The 25,101-nt window shown below is 51.3% G+C and overlaps 5 protein-coding genes across 5 annotated transcripts; 2 read left to right on the forward strand and 3 right to left on the reverse strand.

Annotated features, from left to right (window-relative positions):
- Positions 1-72: 72 nt before the first annotated feature.
- On the reverse strand, positions 73-4,992 carry HRG_10388 (DNA replication factor dna2 domain-containing protein; the record flags this gene model as incomplete). The annotated part of the gene is made up of 6 exons (XM_044868859.1): positions 73-2,838; positions 2,893-3,387; positions 3,436-3,504; positions 3,587-4,684; positions 4,730-4,891; positions 4,948-4,992. 6 exons carry the CDS (start codon positions 4,990-4,992, stop codon positions 73-75), a joined length of 4,635 nt encoding a protein of 1,544 aa, XP_044716214.1.
- A 459-nt stretch (positions 4,993-5,451) lies between these two features.
- Positions 5,452-6,684, forward strand: HRG_10389 (uncharacterized protein; the record flags this gene model as incomplete). The annotated part of the gene is made up of 1 exon (XM_044868860.1): positions 5,452-6,684. One exon carries the CDS (start codon positions 5,452-5,454, stop codon positions 6,682-6,684), a length of 1,233 nt encoding a protein of 410 aa, XP_044716215.1.
- Positions 6,685-6,968: 284 nt separating this feature from the next.
- Positions 6,969-9,770, reverse strand: HRG_10390 (altered inheritance of mitochondria protein 21 domain-containing protein; the record flags this gene model as incomplete). The annotated part of the gene is made up of 2 exons (XM_044868861.1): positions 6,969-8,788; positions 8,843-9,770. 2 exons carry the CDS (start codon positions 9,768-9,770, stop codon positions 6,969-6,971), a joined length of 2,748 nt encoding a protein of 915 aa, XP_044716216.1.
- Positions 9,771-12,295: 2,525 nt separating this feature from the next.
- HRG_10391 (golgi apparatus membrane protein TVP18) lies at positions 12,296-13,004 on the reverse strand (the record flags this gene model as incomplete). The annotated part of the gene is made up of 4 exons (XM_044868862.1): positions 12,296-12,596; positions 12,655-12,750; positions 12,890-12,905; positions 12,968-13,004. 4 exons carry the CDS (start codon positions 13,002-13,004, stop codon positions 12,296-12,298), a joined length of 450 nt encoding a protein of 149 aa, XP_044716217.1.
- A 1,071-nt stretch (positions 13,005-14,075) lies between these two features.
- HRG_10392 (short chain dehydrogenase domain-containing protein) lies at positions 14,076-15,157 on the forward strand (the record flags this gene model as incomplete). Its single annotated transcript, XM_044868863.1, has 4 exons — positions 14,076-14,110; positions 14,176-14,228; positions 14,296-14,464; positions 14,524-15,157. The coding sequence occupies 4 exons, from the start codon at positions 14,076-14,078 to the stop codon at positions 15,155-15,157; spliced, it is 891 nt and encodes a 296-aa protein (XP_044716218.1).
- Positions 15,158-25,101: the final 9,944 nt, after the last annotated feature.

The following is a 25,101-nucleotide window of genomic DNA, read 5'->3' on the forward strand; positions in this document are numbered from 1 at the left end:
TTCTATTCACCTATTGATACCCAAACAGATAAAACGCCCGATTCTCACGCTTGGTACCCCATGTTGGCATCCCTAAATATCCTGATATGCGCCGTTTGTCATTTCGTTGAGAATGTCCCTCGTTATCAGCTTGCCCTTGAGCAGCGGCTTCTCTCCAATGCGCGCCTTCCTCGGCGACGGCCGCCGGTTCTCCTTGCCCCACTGGGTGGCAGCCGCTTTCTTGGGCGACTTTTTGGCCGGGCTGATCCTTTGGGTCGCCGCCGTCGCCGGCGTGCACAGCTCCTCAAAGTGGTGGTTGTTGATGGCGTCGGCGGGCAGGTTGTACACCCAGTCGCGGCTCTCCATGAGGGCGATGAACCTGCTCAGCATGTTGTCCTCGCGGCCGTGCTTGAGCGTGCTCTTGCTGCCCACGACGAGGAGCTTAGTCTTCGCCCGCGTAAACGCCACGTTGATCCTGCGCCAGTCCTTGAGCAGGTCACCAATGTTGCAGGCCTCGTTGCTGCGCACGAGGCTGAGCACAATCACTTCTTTGTCGCGGCCCTGGAACCGGTCCGTCGTGTGCATCTCGACGCTGGCGTGGCCCCTGAGCCGGTCCTTGAGGAGAACCAGCTGCGCGCGATAGTGCGTCATGACGCCCACCTCGCCGGTCGGCACCCCGACGGCGAGCAGGCTCTCGACCAGCTGCGCCACGATGCGCACCTCTGCCGAGTTGACGATGCGCTTGCCCTGGGCCTCTTCGCGGACCATGGGCCGGATCGTGTCCGTGTTGACGAAGCGCACCCGCGCCTCGCTGTCGACAAGGTCGTACAGCCAGCATCGTGACGGCGCGGGCCCCGTGCAAATGGACCGAGGCGTCCCCGGCCCGGACAGGGATGCTGCGTCGTAGTGGACGTGCCTGAGGGCACCCAGGCTTGGGACGTGCAGCTTGCGATGACGCAGCGCGTCATATCCGCAGCGGAGTTTTCCTTCGTAGATCAAGGTGTTGCTCAGCGTCATGATGTCTTCGCACATGCGATACTGGTGCGCGAGGTTCACGACAGACTCGGGATGTGTGTCTGATAGGAGCTTGAACAAGCTCACGTCGAGACCCCCTTCTCGAGCCTCCTCGTTTCTCACTACCGGGGGCAGTTGGTTATGGTCGCCCACGAGAACAAACGAGCTCGCCATCCGGATAGGCCCGGCGCAGATCGGCAAAGTAATTTGCGACGCCTCGTCCACGATGCAGTAGTCGAACGTGCGCTCCAAAAATACCGGATGGTTGATGCCGAGGCAGGTTGTCGCGACAATGGGCGTGCCGTGCCAGGCCTCCTTGATGGCCTCAAACGTCTTCTTCGGCTCCCCTGCAAGGTGGACAAAGTCCTTCACCTCGGGATGGACCTTGGCGGGTGCCCCCAGACGGAGAATAGGGATCTTAGCCGACTTGAGCTTGATGAGGATATTGTCCACGGCGGTGTGCGTGTGAGACGTGAGCAGCACACTCTTGCCCTGGGACGTCAGCGCGCGAATGATGTGCGCGATGGTTGTCGTCTTTCCAGTGCCCGGCATGCCCAGCACCAGCGCATAGTCCTGCGCGCTCATGACTTTCTCGATGGCTTTTTGCTGGTCAATGTTAAGGCTCTCGCGATCCGCGATTGTGTACTGCGAGGGCACCGCCTTGAATCGAGGGGGAGCCAGGTCGACGACCAAGCGCCGCATCTGCGCCGCGGCAGGCACTTCGTTGGCCATCAGTTGCAACAGGTTGTTCCTGACCGTGGCCATGCCGTTGCTGAACTCGTCCTTGTCCAAACGGTATCGCACCGGCGGCTCCTTGATCTTTCCCTGGGTTTGATCTGTCGACGCCCCTTTGTGCGCCACCTCCATAATGCTCGCAAAGACCTGGTTGTCGGCCTCGTCGAAGCCAGGCTGCCGAATCCGAGCGTTGTGAAGCCGTCTGTCGACTGCGACGCTTATCCTCTGCTTCCGGACCGAAGTCACGTAACCGATGGCGAGAGCAAAATGTCCCTCTTCATCCGAAACCACGATCGGCTCGCCCACCGACAATTCGGATTCTAAAAAGGAAAATCCAGGCTGGTGGATCCGCTTGATGAAAGTGTAATGGTAGCGATTGATCCGGGGGTTGAGACTGTCGACCGAGGCGGATCCCTCTTCGATGACCACGTCGGCAAAGCATCGAGACTTCTTTTCCCGCTCAACGCTCGTCATTGTCCACAGTTCCCTCTTCATCTTCTGGTTGTCCTTTTCTTCCTTAGTGAGGAGGTTCTCCCATTTGACGAAGAACTCTTGATGCGTTGGTGTGAGATGCTTGACAAGCTCATCGAATTTTTCGTGCATGCCGCTCGACTCCCCATCACCGTCATCCGCCAGCCGGTGGTAAGTGAAGCAGGACGCCTTGGCGTAGCACCTCCCGCACAATTGTTTATTCTTGAGCATCGGAGGCAGCTGGACGCTTCGTTCTCGGATGTAGCAGGCCAGCTGGTTCCGCTGCATGATCATGTGTCGCAGTTCATGGCGCACGGCGGGGATTCGCATCGTCTTAGATGTCTCCATGTAGTAGAGGATTCCACAGACAATATCGATATCGTATCGATCCGAGAGAAGCAGGGTATACAGCGCCGTCTGCGCCATGTGACTGCTGCTCACGAACCTCCCTGTTTTCACTTCAAAGGGGACTGTCACGGTTCGGCGCTGCTTGCCGTCCAGCATGACAGCCTCGACCGTCGCGTCAATGTTCCCCTTTAGTCCGTACATTGGAGACCATACATGCTCTTCGACGTCGAGCAGTTTCGTGATGGCCACATTCGCCGATTTCCCGTTCCGGTCCTCGATGATCGCGTCCGCCTAATCGAGTGTCAGCATTCAGAATGCAAGGTTTCGGGTCGAGGCAGACAGTACCTTGGGCACAGAAGACACAAAGGCTGTGGCCCAGTACTTCAGCTCCGTCATCTTCGACTGAAGATGCTCTATCGCGGTGGCCATTCCGACTTTGATGGTGTACAAGTCCTCGACGTGCTTCTCGGCTATTCTCTCAATCACCTGGGCGAGAAAGTCCAGGTCCCACTTGTTAGCGAGAAGGGCTTCCTGGAAAATCTCGTGAAGCATAGTGCCATATACAAGAGGGGGCGAAGCCTCGACCGTGGCTTTGACTCTGTCCTGGAGGACGGCTCGACGCGTACAGCTAAACGAGTCTGCGACAACAGTTGCCGAGACCAGCTGGTCTGGATGCAGGATCAGAAGGTTCTGCGCGTCATCGACGATGCACTGCCCCTTTGCGGAAAAGGCGCCGATGACATGGACGTAGGACTCCGCGTGAGCCGGCGTGTCGAACCAAGAGCCTCTCAGTTGCACTGTCCTGACGATTTTCGAGCCGTCGGCTTGGATGACGAGAACCTAGGCGAGGTTAGACAAGGCACCGCAAAGGAGGGTGGCCTGCGTTACCTTTTCGGGGCGAGCCTGGCCGTGCTGGTCGACGTATTCGCCCTCTAGAACAGTCGTCACTAAGTATCGCTGAATTGTTTTGGCCTTTGGGTTCGTCTACCTTTGCTTAGCATATGGAGTAATAGGAAGACCCTGCAGCGTTGTCACGTACTTTTGTCGTCGAGGTCGAGGCCGAACGAGGCCGCTGTTGCACTGACTGGGTCGCTGCGAGCTCGACAGCGTCAAAGTCGATATCGCCATCGAAATCATCCTCGAACTCATCGCTTGGATCTCCTTGAACATTGTTCTTCGATTCTGGAGCTGTTGGGCCGCCTCGCAATAGATCGAGCTTTAGTTTAGGGGGGTCCGAATTGTTCGCAAGCCCATTGGCTTGGTCGAAGATGCTGTCGTCGAGGTCTTTGAATTCGTCTATTTCCGCCCGTGAGAGTCGCCCCGTCTCGCTCGATTCTCGCCCTGTCTGAGTCACCGTGGTCGACGATTTCGGCGGGTCCGCGATCTGGATGGTTGCCTCGAGTTCCATGAAAGTATCATCATCAAAGTCATCGTCGCCGTAATCCGAATACGCAATGTTTTCGGCGCCACCGCCACTTGCAGCCCGGCATGGAGAGCTAGAATTTGTCTGGCGCGGGCGTCTTTTCTTCGGCGACGGAGACGCGTTATGCTGGGGGCTTTCCGTGGGCAGGTTATACGTCGCCGTGTCAAGCAACGCCGTGACCAGCGAAGACTTTGAGGCAGCCTCCAATTCTCTTTGCTCGCCTTGACTCCCCACCTTGGACATCTTTCGCCGTTTGGGCCAGACCAAGCCACAACTCATGGCTCGCCGCAGGTTCCCTTCGGTCCGCGGTGCCGATATGTCTTTGAGAGGCTTCGGGGATGATATCATCAGCTGCTCCAATACCGGATTCACAGCACCCGCCGGCGAGACGGCATTTTCGGGTCCGTTGAGAGAGTAGCGATCCCACAGTTCCAGAGTTGGATCGGCGCGGGACGACTTCAAAGCCTCTTTGAGCATTCCAACATCGATTGCCGGCGTTTCCGGCTTGTCCGCAGACGGGGACGAAATCGGAGACGAGCTTCTTGCACGCTTCCTTTTGCGAGCCATCATGGGGGAGAGTGCCGAGACGTAGAGCGAGTCTTGCTTGTTGTTCCACATGATCTTATCATTTGGAGATGTGTTCGTCTCGTCCTCAGCAGGGGCGTCCGGCTCCACGAGATCCCGCCAGTTCAGTCGAGTCAGGGGCGTGGCAGCCTTGAAGTCCTTGTTTGAAGTTACGGGCGACTCTTTACTCGGCACCGCCAAGTCGGCATCTTCGCCTGTCGATTCATCCGGACGCGGTTGATACTGAAACTTGCTCAGCTTCTTCTTAGTCACCTCTGACACGGGCTGTAGAGGCCTTGGCCTCAGCGTTGTCGAGCTGACGGGGTGGCTATGGGATCGATGCCATGGCTGTCGGTTCTGTTCGCGGGAGTTAATCAGGAGTAACACGCACCGAGCCGCAGAGGCTCGCTCACTGTGGCTGTCCCGACGCGTTCAGAGAACGACTTCTGTAGCGGCATGATTCGCAGTGGTCATGACCGGACTTGGCGCGTTGTCGAGCTCATCCGTGCAAGATTGGTCATGCGGGACCAGAGGACGGATATATGTTGAGGGATGGAAGGGAGACGCGTTGAGTTGACTTTGAGGCGCGTCTCCACTGCCGTGCGAGTAGTGTAAATGTGTCTATCGATAGTAGACAGGTCGCTTCTGCGTACCTGCATGAGTGGATCATGCACCAGACAGGCGGAGAAAGGAGGGGCAAGCGACCTCTCCGGATTGGAAAGGTACTTGTAGCTACTGGAAACTAGTCGGAAGAATACATGGGCGAAATCCTCCCGCTTGCCTCGGCCACCAACCTGGAATCACGTGGCTGTCTTATCGATTAAGCTCGCCCCGACTCTTCGCCCACGCTCCGCTCCTGCGTCACAGCTAATGAGCCCTTTACACAATCCTCCCATTCCCAAGCAGCACGTCACATCATGGAGAACCCAAACAATGGGGTCCCAGGTGGCCCCAGAGGCCCCAATGACCCCAACAGCAGCCCCGCCTGGTTCGGCCGCGACGAACTGGCCAACGCTGCGCCTCCCGCAAACGAGGAGAGGCGAAACCGAGCATTCAGACACCGATACGAGGACCCCGTGGTCCACGCACAGGTCCAGCGCCTTTTCCCCTTCTACAACCCTCCTCTCTACGTGCGCATGCGTGGCTACAGCCGCGAGCGGTCCCTTGCCACCGCAGAGGGCGTGGCCGGGTCCTTTGTCGGGCCCCTCGGCCGCCACTTCACCGACACGGAGATGCGGGCCTTTACCGAACACCTCTTGTCCAGCATCAACACCGGCCTAGCCTACAGATGGGGAATCACCGGCTTGGCGGCTTTGCTGACGTTCCGGGGTCGCAAAACCTTTCGGTTTCCCTTCTTCAAGCCCCGGACGGGCGGCGCGCTCGACCCCTTTACCGGCGGTGCGCAGGTCCGGGCCATGTGGCACCTGGCGCGCTTCGGCGCATACTATACGGCGTGCCTCTTGACCCTAACTCCAATCGCCGAGGCCTACAACAGCATGAGTTGGCTTGCCTCGATGAAAAAGGATCCTCGACTGGCTGATGTAATGCGCGAGAGCGCGGCCAAGGGGTCCCATATATTCGGCAACAATGCTGCTACCCCCCAACCTGCCAATCCCACCGACGAGCAAGCACCATCATGGCCTTCCCAGCGGTCGCCTGGTGGCACCACAGATCAGTCTTCGTATGGGACAGAGAACAATGTGTCTGCCCAGGCCCAAGCTGCGTGGAGCGCACCCCGTCAAGCACAGCCGCCACAGGAAGCAGCTCCTCCCGAACGAAGTGACAAATGGGACACGTTTTCGGATGACCTCGATGACGCTTCGCCAGTCGCCCCATCCATGCGCGCCAGCCCAGACGACTCCCAAGGCGGCATCTCTGCTTGGGACCGCATCCGGCAGCAGTCCCAACAACCGCAGTCTAAGCAAAATCCCCAGCGGCCTCAACAGTCCTGGCAGGCCCCTCAAGGAATGGGAGCGGGTGACGACAATGCCAGCCCGCAGTCCCGCGGACTCCGGGACAGCTACTCCTTCTCGAGCGCCGACGAAGAAAAGGCTGTGGCAAAGGGCCAGGCGCAGAAAGAGTTCGACGAGATGCTTGACAGGGAACGGCGTGGTGTGGAACACGAACAAAGGCCATGGGGGAGGAAATAGGATCTAGGAATTGTGCAAGGTGCCCAGTGAACCTCGTATTCTGTCAATATTAATAGCTTGCTTAAGAGCTATCTGTACACTCCAACAGTTTGCCAAAATAACCCCGTGAGGGAGGAGACTTCACGGCAACAGCGAGGTTAAGCATGTCACGACGACTACAATGGTCCCTACAACTACAGCATCATTACGCATCCTTGTTCAAGGACTCATGGGACGCCCGAAACCAGGCAGGTGAATGCAACAACTACAAACTGGCTCATCCAGACAGCCCAGCCCGCCGTGCTTTAAGCCTTGACATCGTCGTGTACCTCCACCGGCTCAACCTCGTTCCCATCCTTGGCCTTCTCCACGGTCGTCTCCAACACGCTCTCTCCAGCCATGTTTGCGACCAGCGTCTTCTCCTCCATCACCGGCTCCTCTTTCGCCTTTGATTCAGCGTTCTTCTCGCCCTCGGCGTGACTTGACTGTGTGAGTGTTTCCCGCTCGCCCCCCTGCTCGACCTTCGTTGTGCCATGGGAGAGGTCTATAGTTTGGGGCTCTTCCACGAGGACGGGCTGTGATCGGCTACCACCGGATACTTGCGCCCCGTCCACATGAGCTGGCTCCGGGCATTCTTCAGCCTCCGTGCTCGTGTCCGGTGTTGCTTCATTCTCCGTTCCGACGGCGATGTCGCCATCGTCAGGGTCAAGGGACCAAGATGTCTGCGGTATAGAGAGAGTCAAAGCAATGACGGGTGCCTGCACCGCGGACGATGTGGCTGCTGCGGCGGGTGTCTTGGCCGCTGGCGCTCTACGCTGCGGGCCCCTGGCCCGCCCCTTGCGTGCGTCAGACAGAGGTGCCTTCTCCTTCTCCTCGCCTACCTCGTCTTCGGCGGTCTCCTCTTTCTTAGGGGCTTGAGGACCCAACTGCAGTCTCTTGTTCAGGTCGCTCATGAAGCCTGCCTGAAGCGCGGCAATTTTACTGCCGACGGGTCGGCTAGGTACCGCGGGCTTCGACTTGGAGACGGACGTGTCCCTAGGATCTCCCGGTGAGGTCTTGGTCGGCCGTGGGGGGATGTTGGGCTTCGGCTTGTCAGATACCGGGGGCCTCGGCTTGGCCGAGTTGTCGCCACTACTTTGCCTTGGCCTGGGACGGTCTGGTACGGCTGGCGATTCAGACGGGTCGGAAGGCTTTTTCGTCAGGCGGGCAGCGGAGTCTGGATTGTCTCCTTCCGTGGGCGAGGCGGACACGACGGCCTCCTGGAGCTGACTCTCTGGAGTCTCCTCCCAGATGTCTCGGCTGGGGAACCTATGTGCCAGCGGAGGCCTGCCAACCTTTTTAGGCGACAGATGCGGTTGGTGGCTAATCCATGTGGGCTTCTCCTCGGAGAGGGGCAACGAGTTGGTGCGGCCGGTGGCTTCTTTCTCCGCCAGCTGTTCTTGATACTGGGCAAAAGCCTGCGCCGGAGTGATTGGCCGATCTTCGTGCTGTGTCGAGGGTCTTCTCATGACTTGCTCGGGTTGCTCAGGCGTTGACACTTCAGCGGTGTAGTGAACGCTGCTGGGAGCATCTTCCCAGACATCACGGCTGGGGAAGTGATGGCGAAGCTGGTTTTCATCCGCAGGCTCCTGCTTTTGTTTTTCCTCCTTGATCTCCTCGGAGAAAAGCGGCTCATACTCTTCGACGTCTTCTAACGGCGTTGAGCCGAATTCGGGCCGCTGGTAGCTGGGGGCGCGGTTGTGGCCTGAGCGGCTAGTAGGTCGACTTGATGGCTCCTCGGCCTCCAGGCTGTCACGACGTTCCTGGTGAGGGTGAATGGCCGGGTGCTGGAGCTGGGCGCTGGGATCCTTGCTGACTTGATCCGGAGCGAGAATCGGAGCACTGTACTCATGTTCTTCCTCGGCGACGACATTGTCTTCGTCGCCACATGAGTAAAGCTCAGGATGCCTAGCGTCGTCGACGTGAATGGGCATTTCGGCGTCGGGAGAAGTGGCATCGGCATGTGCTGCAGCCTTTTGGGAAGGGGCTGCTGATGCCGGGCGGGACGAGGAAATGCGAGACGTGTACTCCTCGCTCGCTTGAAAAGCGACTTCTTCGGTTGGGGTTCCACGGAGCTCAGCATTGCCTGACCGCCACTTAGCAACATGCGTCTTCTGAGGCCAATTGGTCTCGTCCTTACCCGGAGCAGACTGACGGCTGGCCGTGTCTCTGACCAACTTGTTCAAGTCGGAACTGCTCATTGCAAAGTCGTTTTGGCGGTCGTGCAGCGGCGTGTGCTGCTCCCTCTCAAGTACTTCCGGGTGCTTCTGGTAGTAAGCCTTGTCAAGTTTGTCCTGTGGAGCGACGCCATGGCCATGCAGGCCATAGCTCCCCGGAGGAAGGCCGCGGGCGCTGAGCTTGCGGCCGTGGTGCCTCTTGTTGGCGCCCTCTGAGGTGGCGCCGGGGCCAGGCGATGGGGCCTGCACGTCCCCCAGGTGCGGGTTCATGGGTACCCGCTGCCCGATTTCGGGGATGCCTTGCTCGTCGTCCGTGTGGTGATCGCTGTGGGCCGAGTAACTGCTGCCAGGCCTCTTCCTGTTGCTGTTGCGGGAAGCGGAGCGCTCGCCTGCGGTGCTCCCGGGCCTGCCAATGCCAAACGAGGCGGCCCGGTCCGAGTCGGTACGGGTGACGGCCATGACCTGCTGCTTGGCGCTGGCGGCCGGAAGCGACGGCTTCGGGGCATGCAGCTTGAGGTCCTCGCCAACGGTGCGGGTCTGTTCGGGTGACGACGATCGGCGCTCCTCGTAATTCATTTCGTCGGCAACGGCGCTGTACTCGACGCCCTCCTCGCCCACCGACGGCATGGGAACGCTGCCGGATCGGTCGATGGCCTCGTCGGCTCGTTCTCTCGGGCCAAGCAACTGGGCGCGGTTGGCCGGCTTGACGGTGACGCCGCCGCTGAGCGGCGAGGGAGCGAAGCGATCGGGATTGGGCGAAACGGAGCGATCGATGTGCTTATGGGCCGGGCGCGGCGGGATCTTGGGCATTGTGCCCGTGCCCTCCTTGTCCATGGTCCTGGACGGACGGGGCGGCACGGCGGGCGTCTGCTGCGTGGCTGCGGCTGACATTGTTTCCGAGTAGAGAGAGAAATTCTGGATAGTGGAAGAAGAATCGAAGGCCAAGACGTTGAGTATGGATGAGAAGCTTGGCGAGGGAGATGTAGTAAAGCGTGTCTAATCGCGCAGGGTGGGTTAGCGATTGGCGCATGTTGGCAGTTGTGCGGTTAACACAAGCCTCTTGGTCAATGACAATCAAAGGACATGAAGCACGATAGGACGCCGTCGCAGGTGGCTGCAGGGCGGCAGCTTGCCGAGGACTAGCTGCTTATTGCTGAAGCGTTGACCGCAACTCAGGTCCGGGCGATAAGGGCAGCAAGGCAAGAAGCCGGCGTCTGCAGGGCGGGAGAGGAGTCGGGAGGGAGAAGGCGGAACTTACATGAAATGCTTGCGTTGGTATTGAATACCCGACAAGGCGGCGGTTGTTACAGCATGTAAGCTGAGGGCTAAGATGATGCTCTCTCGAGGCACAGAAGGGCGGAGGCGGCGGAAGCAGGATTCGAGCAGCAACGCTGCCTCTTGTATCATCGATTGAGGCCCGTCGCCTGGCTCCCGATGCCGCTCCACATGACCTACCGTGCAGGCCCTAGCGACGCGCACTGGGCTGCACGGGTGACTGAGAGGATTTCCAAGGCCGCTGATTGGGAGGTACCTGGCCTCTACTGTGCTGTACGCCTTGCTGTTTCAAGACGACGATGGAGCCGCTTGGGCCACAATGCTTCCAAAGATAGACCCGACTGTTGGACAGCCAGACCTCGCTGGCACTAGCAAACTGAATTCCGGGCATGCCAAAGTCTCTACACGGTCCTCTTATCCTGGGTGACGAGCACTACGCAGAGGAAGAAATTCATTCAGTATAGAGAAAAAAGAAACCAAAGGCACTTGAGTAGTACCTATGCAATAACCTCGTAAAGTGGCATCCGCCTAGGTATCCCATGCTCGTGCTGCTGGTCAGTGCTGGTTCCCTGGCAACGCACCCTGGTATCCATCCACGACCTGGCCCGTTGGAAAATACCCGAGCCTCGGTCACCGTGTCAAAATGGTACCTCGGCGGCCAGGCAGCGGTACCTTTCTCTGGCCGCCCCGCATACTAACCCCACACCGCCTGCATCTCTGCGGCGGCTGCAAGCGGAAGTCCGTCTCAGGTCGTTTGTGTGCTGTTTCAATGCGCACCGCCTGCTTGGCTGACTCTGGCAGTGGTTTGAGGGAACAGTCCCGGCACAGAGCTCGGCTTGGGAAAAAAGGGAGGGAGAAAAGACAGTCCAGGAGGGGCAGAAATATATAGTTCAGAGAGAAAGAGAGCCCCCTTGAGCGCAGACTTCTACAGCCACCGCCATTGCGGGGAATCCCCGCCCATGCAGCGGGCCATAGGCGGTCCGAGAAATGGCGATTACGCCGCACACCGTGTGCGACTTTCTCTTCCCCCCTCGGCTTCGATGCTGCGTCATGGGGCGTCAGACAATCGCAACGGACAGCGATCAGACAGAGGTTGTCCCGATCACATCGATACAATAACGCATTAATGATGAATGGCTCCACAGTGTGTGTGGGTTGGTCGCAACCTTGACGAGGAAAAAAAAAGGAAATCCCTCTCCCCGATGAAGAAGTGCTAGAGACGGGAAGCTCTTTATCGAGCGATCGACGACGCGTGACGATTGTTGCCAACCTCGATCCGTCAGAACTCGTTCAGGAACGGATCTGCTAGGAACAACCACGTTGCAATTCAACCAGAAGCCTGCCGGCACTCCAATAGCGCTGCCATGCATACGCATAATATTTGCTTTGCTGTTTTGAGCAAACCCCGAAGCCATGATGCAGTAACAGTCACCCACCAAATCATGTCTTCCCCGTCAACAAGCACCACATCACCACTCCTGGCCACTGCTGCGCTGCAACAGCTCTCTTGCTGGATGGGCCAAGCTTCTAGATTCAATACTCGCTACAAGCTCAATGTCCGTGGCTTCGCCTTGGAAAGCCGCTGACAAACCTCGAATCGAGACAACGCGTCAACGGCTCTCACACACATATCGACCCGGCTCGCCAACTTGAACCCGCCAGAACGTTCAACGTTTCATCAGGACCAAGCTCTGACAAGCTGCAGAGCACAGCATACCCTCTATCAATTCTGCGACACCAAGCAGTAGGCACTTACTCCACGTAGGCTGATAGAACAAAAGCTGGTATAGTCACAAAGACTCGGCCTCGCGACCGAGCAATCCGCATACCCTCCTCCCCGCAAGCAACTGAGCACGCCAAGTGGCCACGCAACGCAACTGTAAGCATTTCTCATTCCAGACGCCGAAATCCTGCTGAAACATGCGGCCCATCACCCACTCAAGCCTCCAAGCCAGGAACTGAGCAGGCCAAATGATCAGCCCTCCCTCCACTTCGCCCTGCTGATGCCTCCGTCCCAGCTCACGCCTCGAGCCGGGATCCTCCATGCTTCAAACTCCTGAACCATCGCATCCAGCTCCACCTGGTTCCGGCAGCGCTTGGTCGTCGTCCTGGCGCGCAGTGTCGGAGTCTCGGCCGCGTCCTTAGACAATCATTTGAGCGACGCCCTGACCACCAAGCGTCTTGCTTCCGACAAAGGCCTGTCCCTTGATGCCGGCGAGGAGGTAGCAGATGGCGGTAAGCAGGAGGAAGACGCCGGCGGCGATCAAGGCGCTCCGTCCAAAAGCAGTGCTGACGAACTGGATAACGGACATGACGAGGTACGCGGCGGCGCGCATGTAGTTGGTCGAGATCTTGCGAACAAACTCGTCAAACTTGCCAGAGGTCGGGCAGATGCGGAGGAGGAGAGGGACTTCGATGAAGAGGATAAGAAAGGACGAAGCGCTAGAGTGCCCATGTCAGTCGCAGATGGCCAGGCGCCGGACGCATGCCTAAAACCTACATGGCAAAAGCGCAAAAGACGATGAGGGCAATGCTAAAGGTAAAGATGGTCGAGATGCCCGTTGCGAGGCAGATGATCATGGACAAGATGCCGAGCCTGTGGAGCAAGAATCAGCCACCACGGCTCTCGAGACGTGTTATTCTTCCAAAGCGATGCATATCGAGCCGTCGTAATGGAGTTTGATCTAGGGGCTGTTCGGAAAGCACCTCGCTGGCGCATCGGGTCGCAAGCTTACCATTGTCCGTAGATGCCTGTTGAAGGGGTCAGCACCGCAGTGGCAAAGCATCAGCTGCAACGGACGAGAAGCACGTACTAAAGTTCCTCGTCTGGAACTCTTCCTTGAGCGTCATCGCGAGGGTTCCGTGGTGGCACTCGGTCGGACGAGGTGTTTATTTGTTGAAGACGGTCGCAGGCGCGCGGCGCACCGAAGCGGAGTCGCAAACGTAAGCGGAGGGGTGAAGCAAGCTGTGCGTAAAATGGACAAGCAAGATGCAGCAAGGCGATCGATCGTGCTTGTGTTACGAGAGTAGTGGCAGGTGTTGGATGGAGGACTGCGAGAGGTGGCCGAAGAGACACGGTCGGGTTTGATGCAGGTAGCTCTTTTTCGCCAGAGCGGATAGAAGGGTCCCATCGAACGCCTCGTTGGGGGAAAAAAGGGCGCGAGAGAGGCTGGTGCAGGGGCCTGGCGGGGGGGGAGGCCAGCCGCTCACACCGCGAGGCTGGTGGGCGCTGATTGGGTCGGGAATGCGCTGACGTTGCCTGCAGGCTGCCACCAGGGGACGGGACCTGCCTCACTGTGCAGGACCTCCAGGCTCCTCCAGGTGGTGCTTCAGCCTGCAAGACGGCGGCTTGGTACTCCTATTCTCGGGCTCTGCCTTTTGCAGTTCATATCCTCTTCCGAGCGCTTTCAGAGGATAGTCTTTGACAGACGCTTTTATGAATCAACAGCCCTTTCTTTGCATGTAGTCTAGGTGACGCGGCAACACAAGGTACAGCACAAAGCTGCGCCTTCTGCATCGCCGCCACAATGGGTGCTCGTGTTCTTAGTGTCACCATGTAATGCGTGTTTGAAGTCTGCGCCCCCCGTTTTTTCGTCTTGCTCCCATTGCCTGTCACGTGCCGTGGTCGCAACAACTCGTTCGACCCAGATTTAAATTGCAGAGGTCACAGGATTAGTCACAAGAGACCAAAGGAAATTACATAACTTTCCCCCTGCACGTGCCGGGTGGCTTATTAGTGAGCCTCGGCAGCTGGACCTGCCAGTTCTGGCTGGCTCCAGCGCTGTGAACTATATAATTCGTGATTTTACCCGACTTTCATCCTTAAAGGTGCTTCAAAAGTCCCAAAGTCGATTGACTCTCGCAACCAAGCTCCAGCTCCATAATCGTTGGTTGCTAACCGGTCTCCGGCAGCTGCACAACATGGCACCTGCAAAGAAGACAGTCCTGATTACAGGGTATGGCTACCGCAATCACCCAGCGTCCTCCACCATGCAATGCGCTCGCTCACACGTCCCCGTAGCTGCACCCCTGGAGGCATTGGGCACGCTCTGGCTCTGGAATTTCACAGAAGAGGTACGCATGTCTTGCAGTCGGTATTGAATTCCTCAATTCAGGTACGTAGCTGACTTGGGAGTCCCAGGTTGCCATGTCATCGCCACTGCTCGTCGCCTTGAGGTCATCAAGGGGCTTGAGGCACAGGGTCTGAGCATTCTGGCGCTCGACGTCACCAGCAAGGAAAGCGTTGCTTCGTGCAAGGCCGCAGTGACTAAACTCACTGGTGGCCAGCTCGATATTTTAGTCAACAATGCGTGAGTATCATCCGGATTGCTTCTCTGACTGACTTTCCCGTGGCTTACTTTGGTTTTAGCGGGCGCCCCCATGTAATCCCTGCGTTGGATGTTGACCTTGACGATGCACGAGCAACCTACGAGACCAATGTCTTTGGTCCGATGCGTATGATACAGTCATTCATCGACCTCCTCATTCCCGCCCGCGGACTCATCGTCAATATCTCGTCCGCCTCTTCCGAGATACCTTACCTGTTTAGTTCCGTATACTCGGCGACCAAAGCCGCGCTCGCGCAATACTCGCGTGTGCTTCGCATGGAATTGAAACCATTCAATGTCCGCGTCATGACCTGCATGGCTGGCACTGTTCGCTCCAACTTTGCCAGCGGACCCGGGCGCACGCTGCCCAGCAACTCACTATATCAGCCCGTGGTAGACTTTTACGAGAGAAGGCTTACTTTCAGCCAAACGACCAGCACGATGCCGCACGACGTGTTTGCCAAGAAGCTGGTTTCGCAGGCTCTCCTGGGTGAGGGTTGGTTGGGAGGTTGGGTCGGGAGAAGCCCGGACTACATTTGGGCCGGCGGCATGTCGACTGTTGTCTTCCTGGGAACATTATTACCCAGGTGGATGTCTGAAGGCCTCACTGCCGGCTATTTTCAGATGCGGCGCATGGGCGACAAAATCAAGGCGGCCCGGCAAAAGACTGATTAGATAGATAGAAGCTAGTCTTGCGCATATTGCTGCAATGACTGGACCCTATCCCGTTTGTACAAAGATATTAACATCTGCCATAACTCTCATCTTCGGGCTACCAGCAGTTTGTTAGTGGGGAATGTTATTATAATAGACTACCCGGTTCCTTAGGCGAAGACCGAGCTAGCGGTATGGGCCGAACTGCGAGGAAATCTTGACAAGCTAAAACAAGGGTTGACTTCGCTATTTATCCCATAAACCCGAGTTCTTCCCCAAAAAAAACCACCAAAAAACCGATACTGCTTATTGTTAGAACTTCGGTTCTGCGGCCTGCCTTATTTATAAGTAAAAGAGAGCTCCGTTAAGAGGCTTAAAAGGATATATTGTTAGTACATTAAAAAAGGTGCAAGTTAACGCAAAATAACCCGGTCAGGCGTACCGCCTATAGATCGGAGCTGGTGCCTTAAAACGGTAAGGTAAGTGTCCGTAGTGGTGGCATCCGTAGCATCTCGCTGGTTGAAATTCTTAATGAACAACTAGTCGGTGGGCTGCTGCGCCGGCTTTATTAGGCCAACTAAGAGACGAAGACATTAGTTAGGCAGTACCTACTAGTAAGCAACAAGTAGTTTAGCAAGCTCTAAACCCTATTTATTAACCTATTTTCGTGTCTTAGTAACTGTTAGTAGGATAAAGACTTATAAACTATACTAATAACACCTTTAATAAGGTGCCTCTTAAGTAGGGGCTTAAGAGTATAGTAGAAGAAATAGGGGTATAGAAAGGTAAATTTAGTAATATATATCTTAGTCTATCTATTAGGATAAGGGAGGGGCTTATATAGGTATAGTAATTATATATAGCTAGCTAAAAGAGGGCATTAAGATATTCCTATACCTAAGTTAGGCCTATATAATATCCTTAGGCTAAGGGAGTTATATTAATTAAGCAGGCTTCTTTATATATAACTATTAGGTCTACTAGGTATAACTATAGCCTCTTATACTTACTCTCCTTAATATACCCCCTTACTACCCTAGCTTCTAGATAGTAGGGTAATAGGTAGAGGAGCGTTTAGTCTAATAAATATAAGGCTATTTTAATATTAAATTTAGCTACTTTATTATTTATTTAAGGAGGTTATCTAAAAATAAAGGGGGCTTTTAATTATATCCTATAAAAAAGGGAAGGTAAATATAGTAAAAGGAAAGTTTATTTAGCGGCTAGTACTCTATACTATATAAGTACGTTATACTAGCTGCCCCCTCTTACCTAAGAAGGGTTTAAATATTAGTTAATTAAGGTTATATAACCTACTCTTACTATATAACTTAGTAGTTAAAGGTTATTATTATTAACCGCTCTTATAAAGGATATATTTACTATAGGGCTAGGTAAAAAAAGAATAATATATATTAAAAGGTAAAAGCTAAAAAACTTCTCGCGAAACTAATATACGCCTATAGCGGGTACGCATTGCGACTAAAACACTAACTAATACTAGGAATTAATTTAGCAGCATTAATTACCCTTAGTAACGATACTACGCCGAGGCCGAGGGGTAGGTAGACGTAGTAGCGGCCCTCGACGTACCGGGCTCGATTAGAGCGCGTAGCGCGAAGAAACGCTACCCGAATTTATATACCCCGATAGAGCGAGTTAATAAACCTAAAGCAGCGATGCGACACCGGCCCGGGCGCCGAGCGACCCCGTAGAAAAAGCAGCATACGACGAACTCGCGGGCTTTATCTTAAGCGTATAGTTTAGTAGGGTATAGGCAGTAGTCGAACGGCTCTTTAGGGCGAAGAGCCGCGCCGGTAGCGCGTTATCGGCGGTGCTCCGCGCGGACGAGAGCTTTAAGACGATAATCCGGGATATAATTAAGGAGGCAGTTGAGGAAGAACTCCGCCTAGGCATTGCTTCGGGCCCGGGGGGCCCTAAGCGAACCTAGGCCGCGGTCGTGGCCGAGACTAAGGGACCGACCTAATATAAAGCTATAATAAAATAGGTCCTACCGCGCTATAAATACGAGATTATCGTAGTCCCTACTAGGGCACCGCCTAAAATCCTAAGCCGCGAACCGAAGGATATAGTAAAGGCGGTAAATATAGCCCTAAAAGCTATAAGCGCTATAGCGGCGAGGCGCCTTTAAAGTAGAGATATCGCGGTTATATTTAATACCGCGGCGAGAGCCTATTAAAGGGACTAAGGCTAGGTTAAGGCCGTGTTTAGACTAGAGGCTATAATCTTTTACCGCGCGTATATAGTAGTCGCAAAGAACGTCCCCTTAAGGGTAGCGACGGTAGATAGGGAGCGATTACTTTATAAGATTATAGAGGCGAATAAAGTTAAGGTCCTCTAGGCCTAGGCGCTATACCCCCGATCTAAGATATCGATAGTAATAACTATACTTATTAAGGTCGGTAGCTTAAAGGAGGCTAATAAGCTCTATAACTTAGGCCTAGTCCTTAAAGTATAGATCTTCCGATATAAACCCTATAATAAGTCGGTCTAACTATAGAGGTACTATAACTACTATAGATATAGCTATATCGCTAAGTAATATATATCGATATAACTCTATAGCCGATATAGGAGTATAGTATATAATAGAGGTAAGGATAAATATAGGGCTAAGAAGGGCGAAATCCCTTATAACTATATCTTATATTAAGGGGACTACTTATCGTAGACCTAGACCTACCCTATAGCGAATAAAGCCTAGGAAAAGATAAGGGAAAACTACTTACGTCGACCTTAATAGTTTGCGAATACCTAGACGTACGCTAAGTAATAAGTACTCCTTACCGTCGAAACCTAGGGCGTTCTTAAATCGACTATAGTCTAGAAGCGGGGACTAAGTAGACCGCGCTAGGATAAGAGGTCGAGCTTAAGACACCTACCGGCTAGTAAGGCTAGGGAGGCCGAACTAAGTACGAATAATATTTATAGGTATAGTAAATAGAAAAGCGCTAAGAGATATAGCGCTTCCCTCTTTATATAAACGACCTCTTTTACCTTAACCTTACCTATATATAACTAAAAGTATTATTCTAGAATATATAAAAGAAATATAAGCTAGCTCGGTTAGCGCTTTACTATTAGGCCGGCTTTAACCTAATAGTATTATAGGAAGTAGAAGCTATACTAGGAGGCGGCCCCCCCCCCCCTAGAGCGGCGCCCTATAGCCTAGTCTATAAGGAGGGGAGGTACGCGCTATATATATATAAAAGGCTCGGGCTAGGGACTTAGTTGCCCTAGTCTAGACTAGACTAAAGCGAGGTAATTTTCGGGGATAGTACTAAACTATAGGTAATTTACTTACTACTAAGGGCTACGAGGGTAAGAGCGCTACGTAACCTAAGCGTAATCGAACTAAAGTACCCTATAGTAATAGTAGGGGACTTTAATATCTATTACCTACTCTAGGACGGATATAATAGAACCTTAGATAGCGCGATATAACTTATATAGGAGGCGATAAGGCTATAACTTAAACTCGCTACCCTAAGAGGGGAGTATATAAGATTCTTCTATAGCTAAAGGGATAGTACTATCGACCTAGCTTAGGCAACGCCGGAGACTAAAATATAGTATACTAGGCCCGACCTAGACCTAACTAAGTTAGACTATATCCCTTAAACTATTATACTATAGGTTAATACCTAGGCCTAGGTACCTAAACTAGCCCTAAGGTAAAAAGAAGTAAAAGTAAAGCTAGTTAAAGCCGAGACTATATCCTAGCTAGGACTATACTAGCTAATGCTCTAGACGCTTAAGGATATCGATAAGGACTTAGACTATATCTTTACTACTTTAGCGTAGATCGCGATAGCTATAGTTCCGCGCTAAAGGGTAAGTATTACCTAAGGGCAATATATAGTTTACCCTAGAGGTAGGGAGGGCGATAAGGGAGGCTAAGAGGGCAAGGAGGAAGTATACGTAGGAAAGGAATAAGGCGAACTAAGAAGACCTATATAAGGCGTCTATAGCTTAGAAGCGGACCGTCTATAAGGCGAGGAGGGCCTACTAGCGCGAGTTCTTAAAGGAATTTAGCGCTAATAATACTAAGCTTTAAAACGTAAAGAGGTAGGTAAGACTCTATAATAAGCTACTACTAAAACTAACCTATATCTTACTACTAGTTAAAGAAGGTAAGGACTAACTAATAGAAACCTTTAAAGGGAAGGCCTAGCTACTAGCCGCTAAGTTCTTCCTATTAAAGGAGGGTATAACTTAAGGGCTACCTTAGCCTATAGCTAAGGCGACCCTTATAGTTAACTAATAGATCTAGCTAGCCGACGTTATAAGGGCGCTAGGTAAGATAGTAAGCTAGAAAGCGGCGGGTTTAAATAGCGTTCCCTTAAGGTTTATTAAGAAGTATAGCCTAGCCTTAGTCTAGCGACTAGCTATAATCTTTAACGCCTATACCTAACTCTTATATTTCCTAGGTTAGTTCTATAGCGCGAACGTAGTAGTTATCCGGAAGCTAAGTAAGAGGCTAGACGCCTACTATATAGTAAGGGGTTAGAGACTAATCTCCCTCCTACCTATAGTAGGAAAAGTACTTAAGTAGATACTAGCCTAAAGGATCGCGGGAGTAGCGGAGGCGAACGGCATCCTACTAAACGGATAAATAGGGAATAAGAGGGAACGCTCTATAAAAGCAGCGATCCTACTAGTAACGGAACTAGTATACGCGATATAGGCCTAAAAGGGCATCGTATTATTCCTATAGCTAGATATTAAGGGCGTATTTAACACGGTTAACTATAATAAGCTTATAAGGGAACTAAAGCTTAAGGGATACCCTAGGTAGCTTATAAGCTTAATATAGAGCTTTATAAGTAATAGGAGATCGACCCTTTACTTTAATAAGAGGACCTTAGAGCTAACTTAAGTGCTAATAGGAGTCCCTTAAGGCTCCCCCTTATCCTTAATCCTATTTCTATACTATATAACCCCCTTATATAAAAGGCTTAGCGCGATATATAGTATTTATACCGTTAGCTTTACTAACGATATAAATATAGTTAGTATTAGACCTAACGAGGCTACTATAGTAGTACGCCTAGAGGAAGCCTAGAGGGTATACGCGGAATAAGCGACTAAGTTTACGGTTACTTTTAAACTATCGAAGAGCGAATTACTATACTTTATATAAAAGAGATAAGTAATAATAACGCTAGTCCGCCTTAGGGCCGACGTAGTAACCCCGGTCTAAGAGGCCCGCCTACTAAGGGTTTAGGTATACCGGAAACTATACTAGAAAGCGCACTTAAAATAACTCTAAGCGAAGTTAAAGCGCTAAACTATAGCCCTAACTAAGCTCGCGGTGTCTATATAGGGCTATACCCTACTACGCGCTAGGGAAGTCTATAGTAAGGTAATCCGGTCTTTAATCTCTTACGCTATAGTTATATTCTACGAGATAACGCCTATAAAGGGGAAACTACGCGGAATCGCGCGGGACCTTACCTGGGACTAGTTAGCTTACCTTTAGGTAGTAACGGGTGCCTACTACGCGACCTTAGTCTACTAAGTCGAAGTAAAGGCGTAGGTGCCCTTAATCGACCTCTACTTAAACTAAAGAATAACGGATACCCTTTAAAGGCTAGAGGACTTAAGGCTCCTAGGCTAAATCTAACGCGCGTTTAACGCGGTCGCGGGTATATTTAAAAGGAAGCGACGCTAAAGAAAAGGTAGACCCTTAGCGGCACTACCTTAGGGCAGACCCCCCCTTACGGAGGAGATAAGGGGGGTCTAGAGCTAGATAGGAACGGACGACGTTTTAGATAAAGCTAAGTCGCTTAAAAGGCTAAATAAGGAATAGGCCGCCTAATAGAACGCTAGGGAAGACGCGATCTAATAATACCGGACTACCCTCTACCCCGCTAACTTCCTACCTTAGTTCGATAAGGCAATAACGCTAAACTATTACGAGGGCCTCCCTAAGTATATTAGCACGGTAATTACTTAGATATATATAGGAAAGATCGGGCTTAATAACTTCCTCTTTAACCGATAGGTCCTTAGTATAGTTTCGCTAATATATACCTATAGATAAAGATAGGATACTATCTACTATATAATAATTAACTATCTATTAATAGTAGAGGTAAGGGAGTCCCTCTTAATATAGGCCCGGGATATAGGTAACGTAAGAGCGGGCCTTTAAGGGAAAAGGATAGCGGCGCCGTTAGTATAATAGTTCCTTTACTTAAGTAGGCTCCGCTAGTTCGACCTAGCTTAGAGGCTATATATAGATATACTAGATAATAGAACCGGGGTCGTGCTAGGGACGGAGCGGCCCCGACTAAGACTACCTTAGCTAACTACTTCCCTTATTAGGGCGACCTAGAAAGGGAGAGGACTTATAATTATAGGACTATAGCTTTGACTAAACTAGACCTAGACTAAGCGTAAACCTCGCTAATTAAACTATAGACTAAATAGAACTAATATAACTTAACTAAACTAACCTTAATAGCTATAGAATAAGACCTACTACTAAAAGACCGTAACTAAATAAAACCTAACCTAGAACCGAACTAAGATAGAGCTAATAACTAGCCCCCCTTAAACTATAACCCTAGCCTAGCTCGTTAGTAGTAACGTCCGCCTCGTTATCGCGGCGAGAACGATAAGACCCCCTTAGGGTAGCACGCGGAGTATAAAAGGGAGTAACCTAAGGCTTATAAGGAGTATAGGGACTACTACCGCTATAAGAACCCCGACGATAACTAAACGGACCTAACCTTAAACCTAAACCGGAGCTAGCCTAGGCGGCTAGCTTATAAGATAGAGTAACGACTAAGGTCTATACTAAGGTAAGACCTATACTAGCGGCGGTATAGAGGCGTTCGCTATAGCCTATACTATAACTATAGATTTAATCGAGGTTAAGACTAGTAATAATCTTAGCTAAGACCGAACCACGATAGCTATAAAGACGCTACTAAATAAAGTTAAGAGCATTAATAGGATCGGTAGGCGACGTAAGACGGGGACGCTTTAGGGCGGGCTCGGCGCTAAGAGAACTACCGGGCTATAGCTTAGCGTCGAAGGGAGACGCGGTTAGCTCCTAAGCTAGCTCTACGATAGCCGCGGGTATAGATACCTTAGCCTTAGCCTTAAATAGGGCCTTAAACGCGGCTACCGCCTTACCCTTACCTTTACCCTTCCTTTTATTAATAGGGATTAAGGCTAAAACGGGCTTAGTAAGACTAATAAGATTAAAGCTACTATCCTTTATATTAAGGCTATCGCTAGTAATAGGATAGAAATAGTTAGCGAGATTATTAACTACTATAAGAGTCTTTTAAGTAACTAAGAGCGACTTAGGCCCGACCTAAGCTAGGGTCTTAATAGCGTCGCTAAACTTACCTAAGTACTTCTCTAAGGACTTATATATATAGCGGGTATTATCTATAAAATAAGTAAAAGCTAACGTAAGCGTCTTTATATTCTTAGCGACTATAGCTAGACTAAGGGCGGACTCGCTTAACGCGCCCTTACCCTTAGTAGTAAGGGCCTTCCGACTAGCGCGAATATAAGTTTCTAGAGTAGTATAATAAAGGCGCTCCTATACTAAACCCTTAATAAGGGAAGGGCTATCGACTTTAGACTATGCTTAATAAAGGGTACTAGCGGCCTCCTTACTTTTAGAGGCAATCTAAAATATAGATTAGTACTAAACTTAGATAGTACTATAGCGGGAAGGGGTTACTTACTTAGTAATAAGACTAGTTAAAGTCGGCGTAAGTAATATATACTTTAGCCTTTATAGCTATTAAAGTTAGTAAAAACACTAAAGGTAAGACTAACCTAAGATAAAGCTAGGATTAATATATATAAGACTAGTTCTAATAGCTAGCGAAGGACTTATAAGTAAGCTTACTAGTAAGACGCCCGATATATATAAAATATAGGATAGAGCGCTCCGATCCCGCTACTATAGCGACTTTCTTATAAAGAGGGGGTTTTAAAGGAAGCGAGCCGCTACTACCTAAGTCGGCTTCTTAGTTAGATATTATAACGCGACGACGAGCGAACTAGATATAGTATTAAGGAGACCTAGAGTTATAGAAACGAGGCGGGTAAGGTAGGGGTTAGGCCTATAAAAGAGATAGATAATAGAGGGATAGGAAGAGGTATATATAGAACTAAGGGGGGAGGGTAGGTATATATAAGCGCGAGCCGGGCGCGCGTAATTAGTAACTACGAGATAGAGGGTAAATATAGGCCGCCGCGCCCCCGATCGGGAAGTCGCGTAGCCGGACGGGAACCGATTTACGATTAGCGGAGCCGGCTAACCGAATTTCGATTAGCCGGCCCTACCTAGGAGCGACCTATACTAGCGCCCGGCCCGGTAACCGGATATTACCTACCCTACTAACTAACGGACCGATAAGCCGACGCAACCGCGGCTACGTAGCTGCGACGCGGGAGCTAAGGTAAATAGAGGCGCCCGCGAGTTAGGCCCCCGGAAAGAGACTACTGCCTATAACCCTAGGCCCGGGCTAGCGAGCCCGGGCCGCGGCCGCTTAGGATAGTAGCGGCTATAGCCCGAGAGGGCCCGCGCCGAGACGCGATTTCGCGGGAGGAGCCCGCGGTAGCCGGCGTAAATTTCCTATATACTACTACTACGACCTCGTTTAAGGCGGACCCGTACTAAAAGAGGTTTTCCCTAGGTACTTTAGTTTTTCCCTCTTATTTAATATTAAAGTTCTAGATACCTTTAGCTAGGTCCCTAGCGTAATCTTAATAATAATAATAAAGGTAAAAGCTAGGACCTAACGGAGAAGATATAAGGAGAAGCCCCTTATTTCCTCTCCCCTTAAGTCCCTAAGTTTATTACCCGCGCCCCCCTTAAGGCATAGTTATATAACTTACTCTTTTACCTTAAGGGGAGTTAAACTTACGATTAATAAGGTTATATAACTTACTCTTACCGTTTAACTAGTAGTTATAAGTTATATTTATAACCTTTATAAAAAGGCATATGGCGGGGCATTCCTTTAAGTAGCCTAGGTACTATTCTCGTAAAGAGAGATATAAGAAGTATATAAAAATATATAAAGGTAAAATTAAAAGTAAGGGGTCGGATAGGTAAGGCAAAGAGATTTAATTCTTATAGGAGTAGTAATAAAGGTAGGGGAGTAATTATTATATTACCTTAATTATCCTTCTTTCCTCTATCTAACGCCCCTATTTATACCTATCTAGTATCTTAATTAATAAAGAAGATCCTACTTAAAGAAGCTACTAATATCCTTTTAACTACCGAGCTTTTTACTAGGTTTTCCCCTCTTTTCTAGCTATTGCTAGTATATCCGTCTTATCTTTCGCTACCTCTATAGGAAGCTATTACTACTTCTACTTCCCTTTATACCCCTACCCTCCTTTTTATACCTCTTTTTAGCTCCTTCTTCCTTCTTCTATACTAGGTGTTTTTAGCTTCCTAGGTCCCTTATACTAAGGGATATCTCTAAGAACTACGAAATTAGGCCACGCTTTATAATATACCCCCTTAGCTATAGCCTGCCCCTATAGTAAGGGCATAGCTAATATAGCTTCGGGCTAGTAAGCGTATAGAGGAGGTTCTTAGCTCTATACTTCTCCCTTTACTCGAGGAAAGCAGGGGCCCTTTCGGGTCCCTAGGCTCTTTTAGACCTACTTAAGGAATAAGGGCCTAAAGAGGGGAAAGTCCTATAAGAAAGGGGGCCTTCTTAGAAGGGAAAAACCCAATTAAATAAGGGGCCCTCTAAAAGGAAAAACCTCTTCCTTTTCTTTAGCTATAGATATTACCTTCTCGTATATACTATTAGCTCCTCTCGTAGACTCTTAAGGCGGGCCTCTAAGGATAGCTTTTCTCGAACGTCTTCTAGCCTAATTTACTATAAAAAGACAGCTAGCTTTTACTTTAGTAGGGGCTTCGTAAGACTATTAGCTTTTATTAATAC

The sequence above is a fragment of the Hirsutella rhossiliensis genome, assembly GCF_020360975.1.
Source record: "Hirsutella rhossiliensis strain HR02 chromosome Unknown scaffold00015, whole genome shotgun sequence".
NCBI classification, from domain to species: domain Eukaryota; kingdom Fungi; phylum Ascomycota; class Sordariomycetes; order Hypocreales; family Ophiocordycipitaceae; genus Hirsutella; species Hirsutella rhossiliensis.